Source organism: Rattus norvegicus, chromosome 14, assembly GCF_021556685.1.
Source record: "Rattus norvegicus strain SHRSP/BbbUtx chromosome 14, alternate assembly SHRSP_T2T, whole genome shotgun sequence".
Lineage (NCBI taxonomy): Eukaryota > Metazoa > Chordata > Mammalia > Rodentia > Muridae > Rattus > Rattus norvegicus.
In genome coordinates, this window is record NC_141547.1 from 17,174,102 (window position 1) to 17,192,402 (window position 18,301).

The following is an 18,301-nucleotide window of genomic DNA, read 5'->3' on the forward strand; positions in this document are numbered from 1 at the left end:
TTTTAAAATTTTCTCTGTGTTAAGTTTCCGATTTTGATTATCATGCTTCTGAGTCCACTTAGGTGCGTTCTTGGTTTTGTGTGTGCTTTCTGTAGCTGGAAGAGTTTAAGCTATTTTGAATGCTGTTACTGAAACGCAAGAAAGAGGGGCTATTATTCTGTTACTTAGCTGATGGTACATCTACTGTGGTTATCTGTAGTGTATCAATTATGGTTCATTTAATGCTGTGGGTGGCTATTTCAGCTTCACAGACCAGCTTCAGCAGAGAATCCTTCCACTAGCCAACTCACCACGAGACTCCAAGTGAGCCTTGTTTGAGTTCTTAGGTGAGCAACTGCCTGGACCAAGTAGCCATTAAGTCCACAGCAGTCACTCTGTTGCCTGGATCTTCCAAGACAGACCTTAAGTTTGGGTGTATGGGCCGGCCTGGCTCCAGTGTCTAAATGGATGACTGTCAACTGGCTTTGCTATGAAGGTAATGTTAATCTCTCATAACAAACTAAACTGTTTCTTCCTCCTTTTTGTTTTTTGGAAGCATTCAGTAAGAATTGATCCTCTTAAATTTTTGATAGTGATCATGAGTGAGGCCATTAGGTACGAGGAGGCAGGTCTGTAGCATGTGTCTATAGGGGCAAATCTGGAGCCTTACAAAGTTTTAGGTAAACTGCAATCAATGAAAGATAAGCTTATAACAAGAAACTTACCCTTCATAATCCAAAGAGCTAAGCTAATTAAATAATTTAATGTGCAAATAATTTTGAAATTATATGGTGCATTAATCCATTCCTTCAAAAAAAGAAAGAAAAGAATATGTTACCTCCTCAATTCAAGTGCCTTGTGTCTCGTGTGTCTAAGACGTCATACAGAACCTTAGTCCACTCTGATTGCTGTCCTTGCAGTAGACACACAGGGCGTGGTATGACACAGTGAGGGGAGAACAGGGAGTGATAAACGAGGGAAAGGCTGGAGTCCTGCCAGTGCAACCTACAGAAACCAAGGACTGTGGCAAAACCCAAAGACAGGGAGAGGAAGCGTGGTGCCACTATAACTTAATATCATACTTCTGGCTTACGGAAGGATTGAGAATAGATTCCTCACTCGTTTTACAGTTGTTTTTGAAGCAGTTGTTTTGTTTTTCTTGGTTTGCAGCAACCTTAGCTAGTAAATGTTAACACCTGTGCAGCAGCCCGTCCCCTACTGGTTCTGAAATCCTTTATCTATGTGGAAATAAACCGGCCACAGCGCAGCTTAGAACTGAGGCGGCTTCTAATGAACAACGTGTAGGCCACACAAACAGCAGAAGTGCTCTGAACAGAGGGTGATTTCCATCTGAAGGGAATGATGACAGACAGTGCAAGGTTACACCACAGTGTGTAGAATGGCGTGCTGTCTGAAGCACGCTCACCTCTGGAATTTTTTGTGGAATGTTTTCAGGTAACTGAAGTCATGCAAAGTAAAACTATGGAGGAATGCAGACTACTATAACCCCAGTGTAAATGCTCCAACTTATGTTGAATGTTGAGTTTATTGAATATTGAATGAGTGAGTTTAATGTTTTCATGTAGATTTCACCTCGAAACACACAAAAATACAGTTGAAAAGCAATTTTACTTCCTCTAAATATGGCAAAGCTGTTCTAAAATCAAACAATTCTTGTGATGGAGACTTTATCTTTTTTCCCTTTTATTAAACATATATTCTCTTCTCATACAATATAATCTGTATAAAGATTCCCCTCCTTCCACTCCTCCCAGCTCCTGTTTCTTGATGTCTTTATCTTGAATTGTGGTGCAAAGACACTCCAAAAAGGAGACAGGCATCACCGGTGAATTTATGTAAAGAAAAATATCTTCATATTTCAATACGAAATCAAGTAAGATTGAATCTGTTTAGTTTAGAGGTTGCCCTGAGCTTAGCAGCACTTTAATATCTGTAGATGAAATAAATTTTAAACTAAAATTATTAATGCTGTCTGGCAAAAGAAAACATTTAAAGTTAAAACTTGGAAATTATTGCAAGAACTTTTAAAAATTAAGTATACGCTTAACTTTTTTCAGAAAAATCTAAGTAACAGTATTTAGAAAGGCATAATTATGAACAGATTTGTCATAAATACTAAGAGTAATTATTCGGTCTTACTAAAAGTTAAAATTCTAAAACCTTATAAGAAAAATTTGTTCTACTAGGTAAGTATACAAACTTTCTTAAAATAGTACTGAAAATATTCTGGAGATACTGTTTCATAAGTTCCATAATATGTTTCTAAGACAACAAATGTTCTAAACATATAATTTTTCATAGTTTTAAAACCCTTTTTATTCCTCAGAAATTTTTTTGTGGTCACTGGTTCACATCAGGAGTATACCTAACTTGACCCCTTAGACGTGGCCCTCACAGCACGCCTGTGAGAGTTTGCTTGGATGCCATTTCCTGAAACCATGGAAATACCACGCTCGGTACCCAAGGAAGGCGCTCTCCCCATGGCCGCTCTTCTGTTGCTGGGCTAGCTGCCGAATGTGACGTTATTGGTAAGCGATAGGTCACTGCAGAAGGCAAAGGGTGTGTAAGAGCCAGCCTATGCAATAAAAGTTACTCAATGGAAAGCAGATGGTTGGGTGGAAGTCTGGTCCACAGGCAAAGCACTTAACTGCTTCCAAAGAACCAGGATTACCTTGTGTGTACAGCCAGAGCGCTCTCTGCTGATCTTACAGAGTAAGGCTAAGAGATGCCTGGCTACTTTCTAGTTTTCTTTAATAATGGAGACACACTCACGTAACCTGGAGTGATATAGCAAGAGAGCCATCTCTAGTTAGCCACAGCTCTAGGAGCTTATTTGTCTCACTTATAGACATGGAACTTTCTTAAACTATGGCTACTATAACCAGATACAGTGCATAGAGCAGAATAACCTGGGCAGAACAATAAACAAGGATGACAACTTCTTGTGTATTAACCTGTTCCTCCATAAGTACCAGAGCCTAGTCAAGACCAATACAGTGTTGAGCTTGGACGCTTGACAGTCCTTCAAACTTTTAGAACTTTAATTGGAGCGTCAGGGAACTGCTTTAGGATCTATAAGATTTCAAGTCATCATAAACCATCCTAAGGTCTTCACAAGTTCAGCTTCATCACTATGTATCTTGAGGCACAACACGGGTATTTGAGGTTTATGTTAAAAATATCCAAAAGGACCAAGGCAAAGCCAGATCTAGAATAAATATAATAATACTAATAACAATAACCCTGGGCCTTTAGTGGCATATTTTTAAAGTAAACGAATCCTAAGGGAAGTTAAGTTTAGGACCATGTTGTGGGCATCTCATTTCCCAGCTTCTGTATTTCACTCAAACCTTGAAGCAATGTCTATGAAAAATCCCTTATCTGTAAATAAACAAAGCAAAGCACGGTCTGTCGTGAATGATCCCTTCCAACGTCAATTTTATAGCTTGCCAATTTAGATCCCTCAAATAAAACCAAACTATTAGTAATTATCCAAAATATATACTTTTGTATACCAGAGACCATACAATCATTTACATTCTTCTCCAGAAAAGAATTTGATATCATGAGAAGCCCTGTTTTGTAGGATGATGTCATTATACAGGTGAAGGCAGTTATAGGATAGAACGAGGCCTGTCATTGGACGAGAAGGAAGGATGGGAGGGAGAAAAGCTTTAGAGAGGGGGAGCAAAGGAGGAGACGAGAGAGAGAAAGCAGCAGAGAGAGAGTGTGGAGGCGGATTCCTCTCTGCATATTTACAGGTTGTTATGAATATTCTTAAGGGATGGGTGTGTACAGGGCTTTGTATGTTTAGGTGGGCAATTATATCTTATCAGTTGGACCAGAGGTTACTGTGTTGTGTGTTCTTTCATGTGGCGATTTAAGTTCAAGAGAGTGTGTGGTGACTCAAGACACTGGTCTACTATGGAATTAGGATGTGTATGTCTGACATGGTGGCAACCTGCCTTGGGAACTAGACCGGTAGAGAGATTGCTGCCAGGCTCAGGGAGAAGCCATCGGCAGTGTGATATGGGATGGAGCACAGCGGGTGAGACGCTTTGCTGACTGAGATGAATATGTCCACCGGATATCTTGGGGCACTGCAGTGCTGGATCTAGTGCAGGATAAAAGACAGCATATTTTATAATTTTACAGCAACACTGTTTTACCTACAGAAATATCTGGACACATACTGAGAAGAATGGTTTCAGATGTGGATACACAGAGTTACCAAGGAAACCAATTTTATCAAGATATCGTAGGGTGGGGGTAAGTCTCAGAGTAAGTACCATATTATCAAAGGGATGAGTATAGATGACGGTTCGTGATATCTTAATCAACAGTGACATTAGAATATATCTGTGTATTAGCGACTTCACAAGTGCTGACTGACGATAATACTAATGTGATTTGTTGCCAAGGGGGAGAAACGCTGAATCAATCAGATGTTAGTGACCTCCCTTCTGGGTTCATGGGCCCCCTCGATTCTATCTATGGGATCCTACATTAAGATGTGCTACATTATGGGAATCTGAGAAAATAGTAATGAACCTGGTTCTATTTAGAGTTTAAGAAAGTATATTTTGGCCAGGCGCAGTGATACATGCCTTTAATCTGAATACTCAGGAGGCAGAGCGAGTCAGAGCTCTGTGAGTTTGAGGCCAGCCTATAGAGTTTCACGACCACCAGGGTTATGTTGTGAGTCCAGTCTCAGAGAAACAAGTCTGTTCTGTATACGAGGGTGTGTCTCTCTGGTTACTGCACCTGCTCGGCACTTCCATGGCCCTGGGTTCAATCCCCATGGCCACACACAAACAAGTATCACTTTGGAAAAGGTATAGACGATATATGAATGCCTGTGTGTATACACACACAGACACACATAAAATAGTGCATCAGAGACAACACAAATAGGCCTTAAAGAGAAGAATAATGAGATAGAGAGAGAGAGAGAGAGAGAGAGAGAGAGAGAGAGAGAGAGAGAGGAGAAGAGAAGAGAAGAGAAGAGAAGAGAAGAGAAGAGAAGAGAAGAGAAGAGAAGAGATGAGATATCAATCCTCTGGACAGGATGATGGGAGGGAGACTTACAAGAAGCCTTCAGAGAACCCCTGAAAGAAAAGGTAATATCACATTCATGTCCTTTACGGGCAGTGTAAGTCCCACAGCACATGGCTTGATCTGGGGTAGCTTACTTGACATGGAGTATGGTGAAACAAGGCACTGGGCAAGACCACAAATTGGGAACTAAATCACAGTACAGCAAATCTCCCTAAGCATCCCACAGGGCTGCGGGAGGTGTGGCCTGGTCTCTTCAGGCCATGGGATCTGGCCTCTTAAAGTGATCAGTGTTTTACCAGGGCAGGGCCATGATCTAACACTGTGACTCTGGAAATTCAATTTTGAGGATGAGACATACTTGAAAGGATCACATTTAAGCAGGAGACACTGAGTGGTGAAACATTTGGTTTCCTAATGCAAAATAACAGAGCTGCTTAGAAAACAATACTGTGGATAGGTAACTAAGTCCAGCCAGAAACGGATCGCACGATTGCTTTGCCAACAAAAGAGTACAATTTAGAGAAAGTGCATTGGTAGCCTTTATGACTTGTTCTCCCTTCACTGAAATCAATTTATATAAAAATCAGCTTTGGGGGGCTGGAGAGATGGCTCAGCAGTTAAGAGCACTGACTGCTCTTCCGCAGGACCTGAGTTCAATTCCCAGCAACAACATGGTGGCTCACAACCACCTGTAAGGGGATCTGATGCCCTCTTCTGGCGTGGCTGAAGACAGGTACAGTGTACTCATAAACATAAAACAAATAAATAAACCTTTTTAGAGTTTCATTTATTTCATGTACGTGAATACGCTGTTGCTGTCTTCAGCCACATCAGAAGAAGGCATCAGATCCCATTACAGATGGTTGTGAGCCACCATGTGGTTCCTGGGGTTTGAACTCAGGACCTCTGGAAGAGCAGTCAGTGCTCTTAACCTCTGAGCCATCTCTCCAGCCCAATCTTTTTTTTTTTTTAAATCAGCTTTTGTAATAGTCCTAACTGGAGTCTAGGTCCTTCAAGCTTCAGGGAAGATCCAAGGTCTTTAAAGCAAACAGTAACTCTACAGAAAAGGCAATTCTGAGTAAGTCCTAGAAGGGAGAATCTGCAGACGTTAGTAGCTCACCACTGCAACCCATCCTTTAAAAAGGCTAAACAATGTAGGCTGGTGTCCCAAATGTCAGATGCTAAAAGGCGTCTGTAAGGAGAGCAAAAAGAGATTCTACTAAATCCGTGGCTGAGAAACCACTGGTAGCAACGTAAGCATGGATCAATCACATGGGATCCCACTGAGCTACGGAAATGATAAAAACAAGCCGTGCAGGACGACCCCTGTTGTGGGTTACCCGCAAATCTTCCTCAAGCCAGGCACTACCTAATGTGCAAAGCCTGTGGCATTCCTGCTAAGTTCCTCCCAGTGAAAAGCGCTTGTCCCAAATTTAGGAAGTGTTTTATCCAAAGCCATTCTGACTCATAAAGCCCTCACACAGTACCACAAAGAGGGAATAATTTAAGCACCAAGAATGCTTTTTAACATTTTGGCCACATAAAAACACGACAAAGGAAGCTTCAAAAAACAGAAAGACATATATGCATTTACATCAATTTCCCTCAATTACTAAGCTGTAGTTTTCATGCATAAATAGGATACCTAACAAAAAATTTTAAAGGGGGAAATTATTGCAAAATGAATGGCAAATAATACTGTGAGATCTTACAGCTTCCAAATTGTATCAAATATTATTACTTGAAATTCAACATAATAAATTAACCCTCCATGTAAAAAATACTTAGTGTGTTCCATTTTTATAGGTGTCTCCTTAGACAAGAAATATAAATAACATCAACAATCATTTTCATTTAAGACCATAAGAGCTCTAAAGCGTGACAAACTAGTTAATTTAAAATAGTTAATGTCACTGGGGAAAGAGTCTATGTAATCAAGGATAATTTCCAATAAAAATATATGCTATGATTCAAATGTCACACCAACGGGAGTGATGTTAAGTGTCACTATGAGGGACCAGACAAATGAGGTGTCACTAAAAAAGATGACTGCGTGGGGAGGCAGACAGTGGCGACCTCTGGAAGATGGAGTCTCTTCTCTCTGCTGGTCCTAGAAGAGAAAAGAGACACCAATAAACATCAACACACTGTCCAAATTCCTCCCCACCCGAGATACACCGGTCTACTGGTGTTTCTCATCCTTACAGCCAGCCTTGCCTTCGGGTATAGTGGTCAGGGCCAAAAGAAACGTCAAAAAATACCACCATATCCGAACTTGTAGTGCAGTCTTAAAAACAAAACCACTACAAAAGGCATTTCTTTCTTAGGTCATTGTGATCTGCACCGAACAGAATGGACAGCAGGCAGGCACAGAGTGACGTCTTATATCGTCGCAGTTTGAAAAATAATCGTCCAAAATCAGACTTTAATCCTAAAGTGGCCATTTAATTATTTATTCTCTATGTATATGTTAGAGTTCAAACCCAGGGCTTGCCACCAGACGAAAATACGCAGGGAAATTTCCCTGCGTGGATGAATATCTATATGTTCGTGGGTGTGGAGCATGCGGTTACAACTAAATATCGGGGTTGTAAGTGTTGTTTCAGTGGGCACTGGGCATGGAGCAAATGGGGGTGGGGACATTAATCAACTTGTACACTGACACCAAGATTACCTTTACTTTAGAGGGAAGCACAAAAACTTGAAAGTCCAAGGATAAGGATTTAAATAGAATACTGTTAGTAAATAATCCCTTCCATTACAGATTGCTAACAGAACCCTTCCGAATCTGTTCTTCCAAGGGAGCAGAGCATTCTAGCAATGTCAAGCGAAACAACAAATCCCAACGCTACCACAGCCCAGCAGTGTATGGCAACAGATTTCTGAACCACTATCATTGTTGCGTCTCCTCTTCTCTAGACCTAGTCACTATAAACCATTTCCGAAGTTAAAACCACAGAAAGTACCTTAAATCCAAGTGACTCGAGATTACTATCCAAATATGCATGCTGGGAAGTTCATTTAAATTAAACAGTATCTATGGGCACAGCACTAACTTTCCTTGAGGTCGCAAAGTGAATATTAAACTGACGAGCGAGTCTCCAGTCCACTAAGAAAGCAGCTAATGTACAATACTGGAAGTCCTGAAAGTTTACAAACGAGTTTTTCTGAACTCGAAGGCCCTGGGCAAGACCCTGAATTGTTGCTGTTCCATAGGTTGGGTTCTCCAGCACACAAGGGAAGATGAGGCAGAATGGCCTGTTCCTGGGCACCAAGGTCTCTTTCATTTTCCCGGCCAGCAACCAAATCCGAAGGCTGGCAAGCGCCCACCCTACAAGCTGAGAGGCCCGCACTGCAGTTTCATGAAACCATTCAGACATTCAGGGGAGGGAAAGACTTCAGCAAAGCTGGTGACAAAGGAACACAAACCGAAACGCTGGACTCCACAGCGCCTACTCCTGCTCGCACAAGAACAGCCTGAACAAAGCCCTGGGTCCGAGCGAGCTGCCCATGCCCGCCGCCCTTCGCCTGAGCTCCTTTCACTGCGGCCACCCGGGGCCTCCGCAGGCCCCGCCACCGTTCCGCGTGCTCCGCGTGCTCCGCCCCGCGCCCGTCCCCTGCCCGCAGCTCCTACCTTCGGCTGCTGCTCCCGAAGCCCCGCCACGCGCGCTCCGCTACGCCCGGGGCTCGCGCAGGCCCTCGGCCCAGGCGGCCCCGGAGCAGCGACAAGCCACGGGCCCGCGTCGCCATGCCTCGCCGTCCGCCTCCGGGGGTCCTGCGGTCAGCTCTGCGACACGTCCGGGGCCCTCAGCAGGGTTCCGGGGCGCGGGGCGGGGCGGAGCCCCGAGGAAGCGGGTGCGCCGCTGGTGGCCGCGGGGTGGCGGGCGACTCGGCTGCGACCCGCGCGCTGTGGCCACGGAGTGCAGGGAAGGCCTCTGCGGTTCCTGCAGGCTGCACGCCCCTCTGCCCAGCTCTGGTCCCTGGTCTCGTTTCCATGGTTACGGGGAGCACAACTTGGAGCAGTAAAGTTGTTTCAAGTCTTGCTTTTGACTCCCTGTGTGACCTTAGGACGTATTGAGAAAGAGACTCAAGGAGAGGGAGAAACAAAGATGGCCTTAGGATTTCTATGACTCTGCAGCATCCTTGACACTTCCAGAAAGATACGTTGCACTCCCAGAGTTTATGGTCCCTTCAAGCAGAGGGGGTTTGCAAGGCGAAAGCAAAAATTAGAGCCAGAGATTTGCGAGTCAAATCAGCCCCAAAGCTAACAGGAAATACTACTCCCAAGGTCAAGCTGTGGCTGTGTTGTGAGGAGCATGGTTTGTTTCAGAGCTGCTGTCTGACTGGGGGAACTTGTTATGGAAAGTCCCAAATGTTAGAGATCTTGTTCTGTGAAAATCCTGTCAAAAACAGCGGTGCATCATCTGGCTGGTAGAAGGGGCGATTAAACATGGAAGAAAATCTTGGCATGGAGACATTATATAGAACACTTTATCACAATGTGCAAAAGGTTTTTAAAATTTCTGCTGTGGGAAAAAGAAATCTGTTAAGAGAATGAAAAGCCAAGGGAAAAGTTGCGGTGGGGGTGGGGTGTTTGCAAAATACTTGATGTAAACTTGTACCCCAAATATACAAAGAGACAAAACATACACCAACCTCTAGCTTTAAATGGGCTCTGGGAATCTGAACTCAGGACCCCATGTTTTCACAACAAACACTTGACTATCCACCGAACCCTGTTTGTTTGTACATTAAGGTTTTTAATCTCAAGCATCATTAGATATAGAGGTCATCTTTTCTCCCACATATTGTTGACTATTTTTGTCAAAAATTAGATGACCTGCTTCTGGACCTTCTGTTCTATTCTCTTGGTTTATGTATCTGTCTTTAAGCCGTTACAACACCGATTTGGTTACAACAATGACCATGCAGTAAATCCAGATATTCGAATCAATTCAGTTACAAAATGGGGAGATTGTGTTTTTCCTGTCTAGAGCAATGGTTCTCAATCTTTAGTCATGGCTGCTTTGGGAGGTTGAAAGAGCCTTTCCCAGGGGTCACCTGAGACCTTCAGAAAACGCAGGTTTTACAAACCACAGCAGCAGCAAAATCACAGTTGTGAAGTGGCAAGGAAAATAATCTTATGGCTGGGGGGGGGGTCACCACAACATGAGGAGCCATATTAGAGGATCACAGCATTGGGAAGATTGAGACTTACTGAACTAGGTTCATTATTGCATTGAAGGCTGGCCCATAGGAGACTGCATTTGTTTCTTACATGCTGCTGTCTGTGATCTGATGGTTTACTATAAGATGCAGGGTACATATCTATCCATATGTACCTTGTTGGGAATACTGGATATAGGATGTTTTATCTGTGGTGGCCATGGAAGAACCTCACTCAGACACAGTGTGCAGCAGTATGGCCTCAGTTGATGACGCAGAGGAACAGGAGAGCTGGTTTAACTGTGGCGTTTGTAAGCAGTCTCTCCATCTCTATGTTACTTGTCTCAAGGTCTACTCTCATGCCTGTAGGTTGATGTCCTTATGCAGGTAAAGGCAGACACAAGATAAAAACGAGGCCCGTCATTGGACGAGAAGGAAGGGAAGCGGGAACAAAGTTTTAGAAGGAAAAGGAGAGGAGAAAGGAGAAGCAACATGGAGGAACTCGTAAACGATCTTCGCCATGCATCTCTACATAGATATAGGTTGCCGTGAATATTTCGTAAGGGATGGTCAGTTTCTTATCTTGGTGGGCATATTATATCTTTATCAATTGGTTGTGATTTTATTGTGTGGATGTATTGTGGATTAAGAATTTAACATATAAATCTGATTGTTGAGTTACAATTTATTGAGGCCCGATTTCACCGGATAGTTGGGAGTTTATAGTTTAGCTACGGGGGTGGGGGATGGTTGTTGGGAGTGTGAACAGAATTTGTGGCAGGGAGCTGCTGCTGGACTTCTAGAGCCCAGATTTTACCAAGTAGCTGGAACCAGAGGGTTCTCAGCTAACAGAGCCGCCAGGAGAGATTCTAATCAGAGATAAATGATGGTTAGTTCCATATGGCCCCACGGGGGCCAGAACTAACTCCAGGGACCAGCATGGCAATGTGCCACACTGGAATGGCCTGTGGACCGCCTGGGTCTGAGAATACCTGGGGGTAGCGTGGAGATAAAAGTACTCCACAGTGCCATGTGACCCTAGGGGTATCGGTGCTAGTGCAGGATAAAAGGTTCCACCATCTTTTAATATTTACTGCAACACATGTTCTCTGCACCCTGGGATTTGCTGGCGGTTTGAAACTGGCCTTTGAGCAACACTAGGTTGTAGATATGGGATTTCCTCCAAAAGAGAAACATTTTAAATTTAGCTTATTCCATATATTGATATTCAATTTGCATATGACCTACATGTTGATCTGAATAAGGTAACTCATCTATATGCTTAGTGAGGATAAACATAACATAGGTCATTCTCGATAGTTCAGCGCATCACATAAGGTGTATAGCCCTAATTCATTCAAATCTAGAGGTGACCTTTTGTTTATTATCATCTAACAAGAAAAATCCTATCACCGAGGAATGGAAGCATCAAAGAGTAAAATTACAATGTATGTTAGTGGTATCAATAGGCTTCATGCTTAACTCTTAAATTGGCCAAAACTCCACTGCCTGAAAGAGAACAATGGTTCTGAGAAATAAAAAAAGATTGGTTTTATGGATGCAGAAGGACTTGAAAACTTCGCCCAAACCCAAAGGTACTTACTTGGCCATTCATGTTTCTTCCCTTGTACACTTGGACAGAGCAATAGGAAAGCGGTTGGAGAGTTAACACTGCTTGCTTCAGATGTCTTACATCATTACTCCATTAAAACAGAATGAGCATCACTATCGTGCCTACTGAGACAGGATTGTTTGGGAAATTTGCCTACTATCCCTCAGCCTTGGCTCGGATAAATGTTATCCAAAGCCTCATGTGTGAAAGCCATATTGTCCCCAGACCATAATACCATTGGAATGCAGTGGAGTCTCTAAAATGTAGGACCTCAGGAGATGTCTTTAATCCCCCAAAGAAGATCGCAAGATTCTGAACTTTCTCTCTGTGCTTCACGCCTGCCTGTGAAATGAATAAGCTGCCTCACTCATGCCCTCCAGTGATGAGATGGGTGAGCTGCCCCATTCATGCCCTCCCACCTGGTTGAGTGTACAGCCATAGGCACCTGCCAACCGAAACTGTTGGTAGTTCATTGACCTCAAAGCTATGTGGTGTATGTCTAGCTATTCCTCTTTTTCAGTTGATTCATCTCCGGCATTGCTACTGTACTGGAAACTCACACTCTCTATGTATGGACACGCATACTCTAATCCTGGCTCCTCGACAGCTCAAGTAACTGGTTCAGCTTGGTAGTATAAATGTTGGATAAATATCTTGATTCACACTCTAACCCTGGTGTGTGCAGGAGCTTACCCTCCTACAATTTTTCAAACAGCACTTGCCATGCTTAAATCTTCTCCAGAACAGCTATTTTCCATACATTCATTAGAGCCTTCATAATGGTTTCCATTTCCGCATGGGAACTCTAAAAAGTAAACTGTCCCAGTTTAAAATTTTAAAGTAACTCTGTATTATTTATTGTTTTTAACAACTATATTTATGCTCAAAGTAAGTTTGCTCCAGGTGTTGCATTAACTGAATTTTTTTTCAATATACCGTCTATAACCACCTGTCACTAATACCGCTAGTAATTTAGGATAGGAATGTTTTCTAATGAACTGTCCAGCAACCATGTGTTACCATATATAAAGTTATATGCCAGGGTTGGTAGGTTACACAGCAAATTTCCAAAGTTGATGTCCCAGAATTTTTACTACATATTCTTTAGTGCTGTCTCTGACAGTTCTTTTCTTCTCTTCTTGTTTTGTTTCTGTTTGTTTTATAATCTTAACGGGGCCTCAGTTATTACTGGAGAGTGCCGGGAGCCTGCCCTAAGTGGGACACAGCATTGGATGGGGGTCAAAATATTGATGACCTGTGGCCTTTTCATTCCTTAACTGTTCTGTGCTTCATTACGATCTGGAAAACTTAACTCTTATTTACTTTATAAACTAACTAGACAATTCTCCGGCAATTATAATATTTATATAGCAGTGGAGAGTTCAGTACAAGATTTATTTTTAGTACTCCTTTTTTTCTGGCAAGTCAGCCGAAAGCCTCTGCCTGGCCAGTGAGCTCCTTCACTCTTTTTTTTAAACCAGAGAGAAAGGGGAAGGAAAAGCTGTCACTCACACAGACCCATACACACTGGGTGAAATGGAAAATGGCTGCCCCCCTCCTTTCCTTATTGCTTCCAGACTTTCCTATCCTTAGTACAAAATGTTCTTTCTTACATGAAAGAATTACCTCATTGATAAAATGTTACATAAAAGGGGAGTAACAGGATATGAATAACAAGTTCAAACCAGTATTTCGTTCTGTAAACTCATTATAAATTCAATGCAACAGTTTCACGTGGCCTTGCTTTATCCTGCACACCTATGGCTTCATCCTCGGACCTAAATGTTCTTCCTTGAATGTAAATTTGCCCCATCTATTTCTCATTTTAGTGTAATTATGAAAGCTCACTGCATTCCTTATTATGCAGCCTCTACTTACTATTATGAAGAGCAGGCACATTCTACTTTTGATTCTAACTTTGTTACATCTTTCTGGTAAAACAACTAAAAACCATCTCTTAAAACTGTTTTCCCTGAGACCCTTTGAGTCAAAGCAGGATTTCCATAGAATCATAAATTAATCTAAAAGGCATTAATTCACGAGAGATCATCTTTACTTTGATCTGCGGGAAGTCTGCTCAATAGGCTGGGCTGCTGCTTAGGGATTACTATATTAATTTAATAATGGCAGGAAAGACATATCGATTGCAAGAAGCCATCCTAAGATGATGTCTCTGGGGCCTCTCAGAGCTCAGTGATCGCAGACCGTGAAAAACAACGGTGGCCACCCACTGGCCTTAGCCCGTTCTGGATGGCCTCTGACAAGAGAGTAACAGAATCAATCCTCCAAACCAGAGAGATTTCTGTGTTCCTTTTTAAAGGATTTTTAAAAATTAGTGCTGAAATTTCAACTGCTCCTCGCAAAGCACAGAGTTCTACCTCAACCCCCAGGAGTCATGAAGTTCATTAGCTTTAGACTTGGCCATCAATGAACTAGGAGTAGAAATAATAATAATGATGATAACGATAATGATTATGATGATGATTAATAATAGTAACAATAACAATAATAAGCAATAATAACAATATTATAATGTGGTACTAATTCATAGTATAAAAGAAAAGAAAACGATGCACTAATTTCAAACTATATGCTGACAACGACATATGTAGGGGTGAAGGGGAAATGTTTATGAGGTTTGTTGAGAGCCAAACAGCAGTCCTTGCTATCACTACCTGCATTCAAACATGCAGGGGAACGTCTCGCCAGCGGAGTAAAGCTGGATGGAGGTATAAATGAGTGTGAATGAGAAAATGAATCTACCATTAGTGACATGTGCCATAACTCTCCGTAAAGAAAATTCTAATCGTCATACGAGTGCACCACTACAATACCAGTGGATATAAAAATCACACTTCAAGCACCGGGAAGCGCAGGCTGAAAGATACTGGGTACAACATTCAAATAAAAGCCACAGAAGTTTATGGGCACACGTTTGAGAAGAAAAATGCAAGAAGAAAATCTTGTAAATGTTATTTAAAGAATTTAAAGATTTCATTTCACAGAGTATATGAATATTATAAAATGATTTAATATTTTAAAAGACTCACCAACTGTCTCTTTAAACTAATCTATAAATTAAATACAATCTGATTCTAAATTGCTATATTTGTTTTCCATAACTACATGAAGCTATATTCATGTATGCATATTACAAAGTGCACTTGTAATAAGGGAAAAGAATATGGAGACCAGAAACTACTATTATGCAGTCAACAGCATGACAGGTTTGAGTCTGGCAATGACCAGCAGGTGGCAGACGAGGAAAGCTCATGAATGGCTTTTGGTTCAACCGTCACAATCATTCTGACATTAGTTTTCAGTATTAACTTGCTCATACCTCATTACTTGAAGATTAGTTGATAACTAGTACCTCATAGCTAGTAAGTCTCTTTCCATATGTATACTCTTAGGTCTCTATAATAAATACAACCAGTACAAAAAAATTTGAATTTGCACAATTCCTAATAGCAAAACTCTAAGCAACTAAAATTTCTAGCCCTCTTGGTGAATCAAACCATGTGCTGATATGAAATTCTATAAAATGACTCGTCTTTGTACGAAGTGCACTTAAGTGTGGCCAAATGTTATGATAAACTCTCACATGTTATAATAAACTCTCGTCTATAAAGCATCATTTCATGCACCTACAGTTCAAAGATAAACTAGAGAGGTGTTTGAAAGTCCGATGCTAGGTTAGCCATAGAGACACATGTAAGACGACACTGAATTCAAGGAGGAAGTTCGACAGTCAGGGAGAAAGAGGGGCTGAGCCTTGGGAGGGCACAGAATGGAATGGGAATCCTGGTAAAGTTCTGTGTCTAGGTAATGGGAGTGTGCGTGACTTAGTTTTGTTATTGTTCCTAGAGCTGTACATATTATATACATGCGTGAATTTTAATATGCATGTGAATATGTAATGTTTTATAGAAGCCTTAGTATTATAAATATAAAAGTAGATTTCCCTATGATCTGCATTTTACATGTTCTGCATCTATGTTATTATGGAATTACAAGGTTCGTAAGCCTTACCGTGAGATGGTCCTGCAGGCCAAAGGGCTCCCAGCCAATCCGATGATCTGATTTCGACCCCAGGAATCTACACAGTGGGAGAAAACTGACTCCTGAATGACGTCGTCCTCTGAGCTCCACATGCACTCCGCGGCTCTCACATGCCCACACACAGGAATAAATGAGTACGAAAACATGGTTAATAAAATAGCAAAAAAAATCAAACCTAGGAAAACATGCTGTGCCTTTTAAATGTCCATGTAACCATATGACTTTCTGTGTGCGTGTGCTTATTATATGCGATTGTTGATCTCCAGCATCAACTTGATGGGGATTAGAGTCACCATGGAAACGTAACCCCTGCTGTGTTTATGACACTGCTTTACTGAAAGGCTTGAGAGACCAGGGAAAAACCCACCGCACCTCTCAGCACAGAAAGCAACATTTGGTGAGAACAATCTATTACAAAGGGGTTGGGGAAGGGAGAAGGTTCATGAACTCTCTGATGCCTGATGGCTGGTAAAGCAAGCAGAATTCTGTCAAGCTCCTGTCCCATGACAGCCCCACCATGAACTGCAAGGCAGAATAAACCCCAAGTTGTGTTTGTCTGGTGTTTTATCACATTGATAAGAAGCTAACTAATGCACCATGGGTGTTCACTCACCTTCAAATTAACCCAGTGCGTTCTCAGTCACGCCTTACTAATGGGCCCGTCAGACACTCTCCTAGCTCTCCTGTGGTCTCCCGCATGCCTGTTTAGGTGGTTTGTGATCATTCCCACTCAGAAAACACCATCCAAAGTCCTTCTTTCAACCTGGCGTGTCCCAATTTTTTTTTTTAACTTTTTTCAGCTATAGTAAAAGCTTTCAAGTATCAAGGAGACATTTTCAATAAACGGGAGAAAAAAAAAAAAGAAAAACCATAGGCTTCAATATGCTGACACGGCACTCGCTCACACAAGTTTCAGCTATGACAGACAAATATGACAAAACTGAATGAAGCTAATGACAGTCACATTGCCTAACACTAGTGAATATTTAAAGACGATGTAACAGGCCTCAGCATTGAACCAAAAACTCAACATTAAGAGAAATGATCACGGAGGATTCACCACAGTCTAATTATCTGATAATAAAATAATTAATAGGCATCTAGCAAAGAGCAACTATGGAATGCTGTTGGTCATTCCGAAGGCTCCCAATGTCACCAAGATAACAAGTTATGTAAGTATGAAACCACCGCTTCAGGCAGAGGCAGATGGTCTCTGAGAGTTTGAGGCCAGTATGGTCTACATAGCAAGTTCTAGGCCAGGCGGGCAGATATAGAGATACCCTGTCTTAAACACGGCAAAAGCAAAACCACTCCAATCCAGAGAAACTTTATTACTATGATAATTACACGTGAGATCTCAGTTGAATATAATAATTTGAATCATTTACCAAACAGTCTGGATTGAACTGTAGGAATATTTCCACCACCACTCCTGGTAAGAAAAAGTAAAAACAGATCTTGTACTCAGAACTACTCGTTAGGGTCTTCCCACCTTTACATGGATTTCAGTGCTTGCCAACCTGTTTGGATGCCCTGCTTTAATTTTTATAACTCCCGGTTTCTCTTTCACTCAAAGCCAAAAGCCATCTCGAAGTACAGTACCTCAGGTCTGTAATCCCAACCTTTTGGAGGCTGAGATGGGGGATCACGAGTTGGGACCAGCCTAGATCTCTAAAAGGTCCATGTCTCAAAAGAGAGGAAATAAGAAGTCTCTCCAGGTAGACGCTGTCTTCCACAAGTGTCCCAGAGGACATAATAAAAGGATAAACTGTGTAGAGCAGACAACAGAGGATGCTCACCGGCTCTCCACAGACAGCCCTGATGAACTCAAGCACGTTCTCCAGAGCGTGTCTAGTTCCTCTTGAAAAGGAAAGGAAAACGTTATCAGACATTAGTCAACACGGAAGTAGTTTTTTTTTCAGTTTGTTTTATTAGAGAAGGAAAGGAAGTATGGGATGCCATAAAACTCTTAATAAAGTCATGAATTTCTCTGGAGGAGGAACTATGAAATTTTATAGGAAACTGATATTTGCAGTTAATTTAAAGAGTGCTGTAATGAGAAATGTGTGTGTGTGTGTGTGTGTGTGTGTGTGTGTGTGTGTGTGTGTGTCTGTGTGTGTGGCAGAAGTCAACACATACCCACTTTTAAGTGGATTCAGGGAACCCACACTAAGTTCTCGTGCTTCTGTGGCACAAACTTTGCTGACTGAGCCTTCTCCCTATTTCTAGAGAGAAAGTTTTGTTTTTTCCCCCTTTGAGAATAATCTGGGTCGGTAGAAAGCAAGACTCAGCATGTTGCAATAGTCTTTCTTCTTATGTTCTTTTCTATAACTGTATCAATATTTAATAAAATCCACTGTCTTCTGTAGGCTGTCAGGACGATGGAATTCAGAATATAGCAAT

At 41.9% G+C, this 18,301-nt stretch overlaps 1 protein-coding gene across 2 annotated transcripts in view; it reads right to left on the reverse strand.

The window, feature by feature from the left end:
* The window catches only part of Mthfd2l (methylenetetrahydrofolate dehydrogenase (NADP+ dependent) 2-like), an 80,236-nt gene extending 71,331 nt beyond the window's left edge, over positions 1-8,905 (reverse strand). Inside the window, exons 1-2 of one of the 2 annotated variants that reach the window (XM_087582936.1) lie at positions 8,693-8,849; positions 7,135-7,168 (exon numbers count right to left, since the gene is read on the reverse strand). Coding sequence is in view for 1 of the 2 variants with exons in the window: in NM_001107211.2 (NP_001100681.1) it covers positions 8,693-8,808 (116 nt within the window). In the remaining variant the exon portion in view is untranslated. 2 annotated transcript variants of the gene reach the window in all.
* Positions 8,906-18,301: the final 9,396 nt, after the last annotated feature.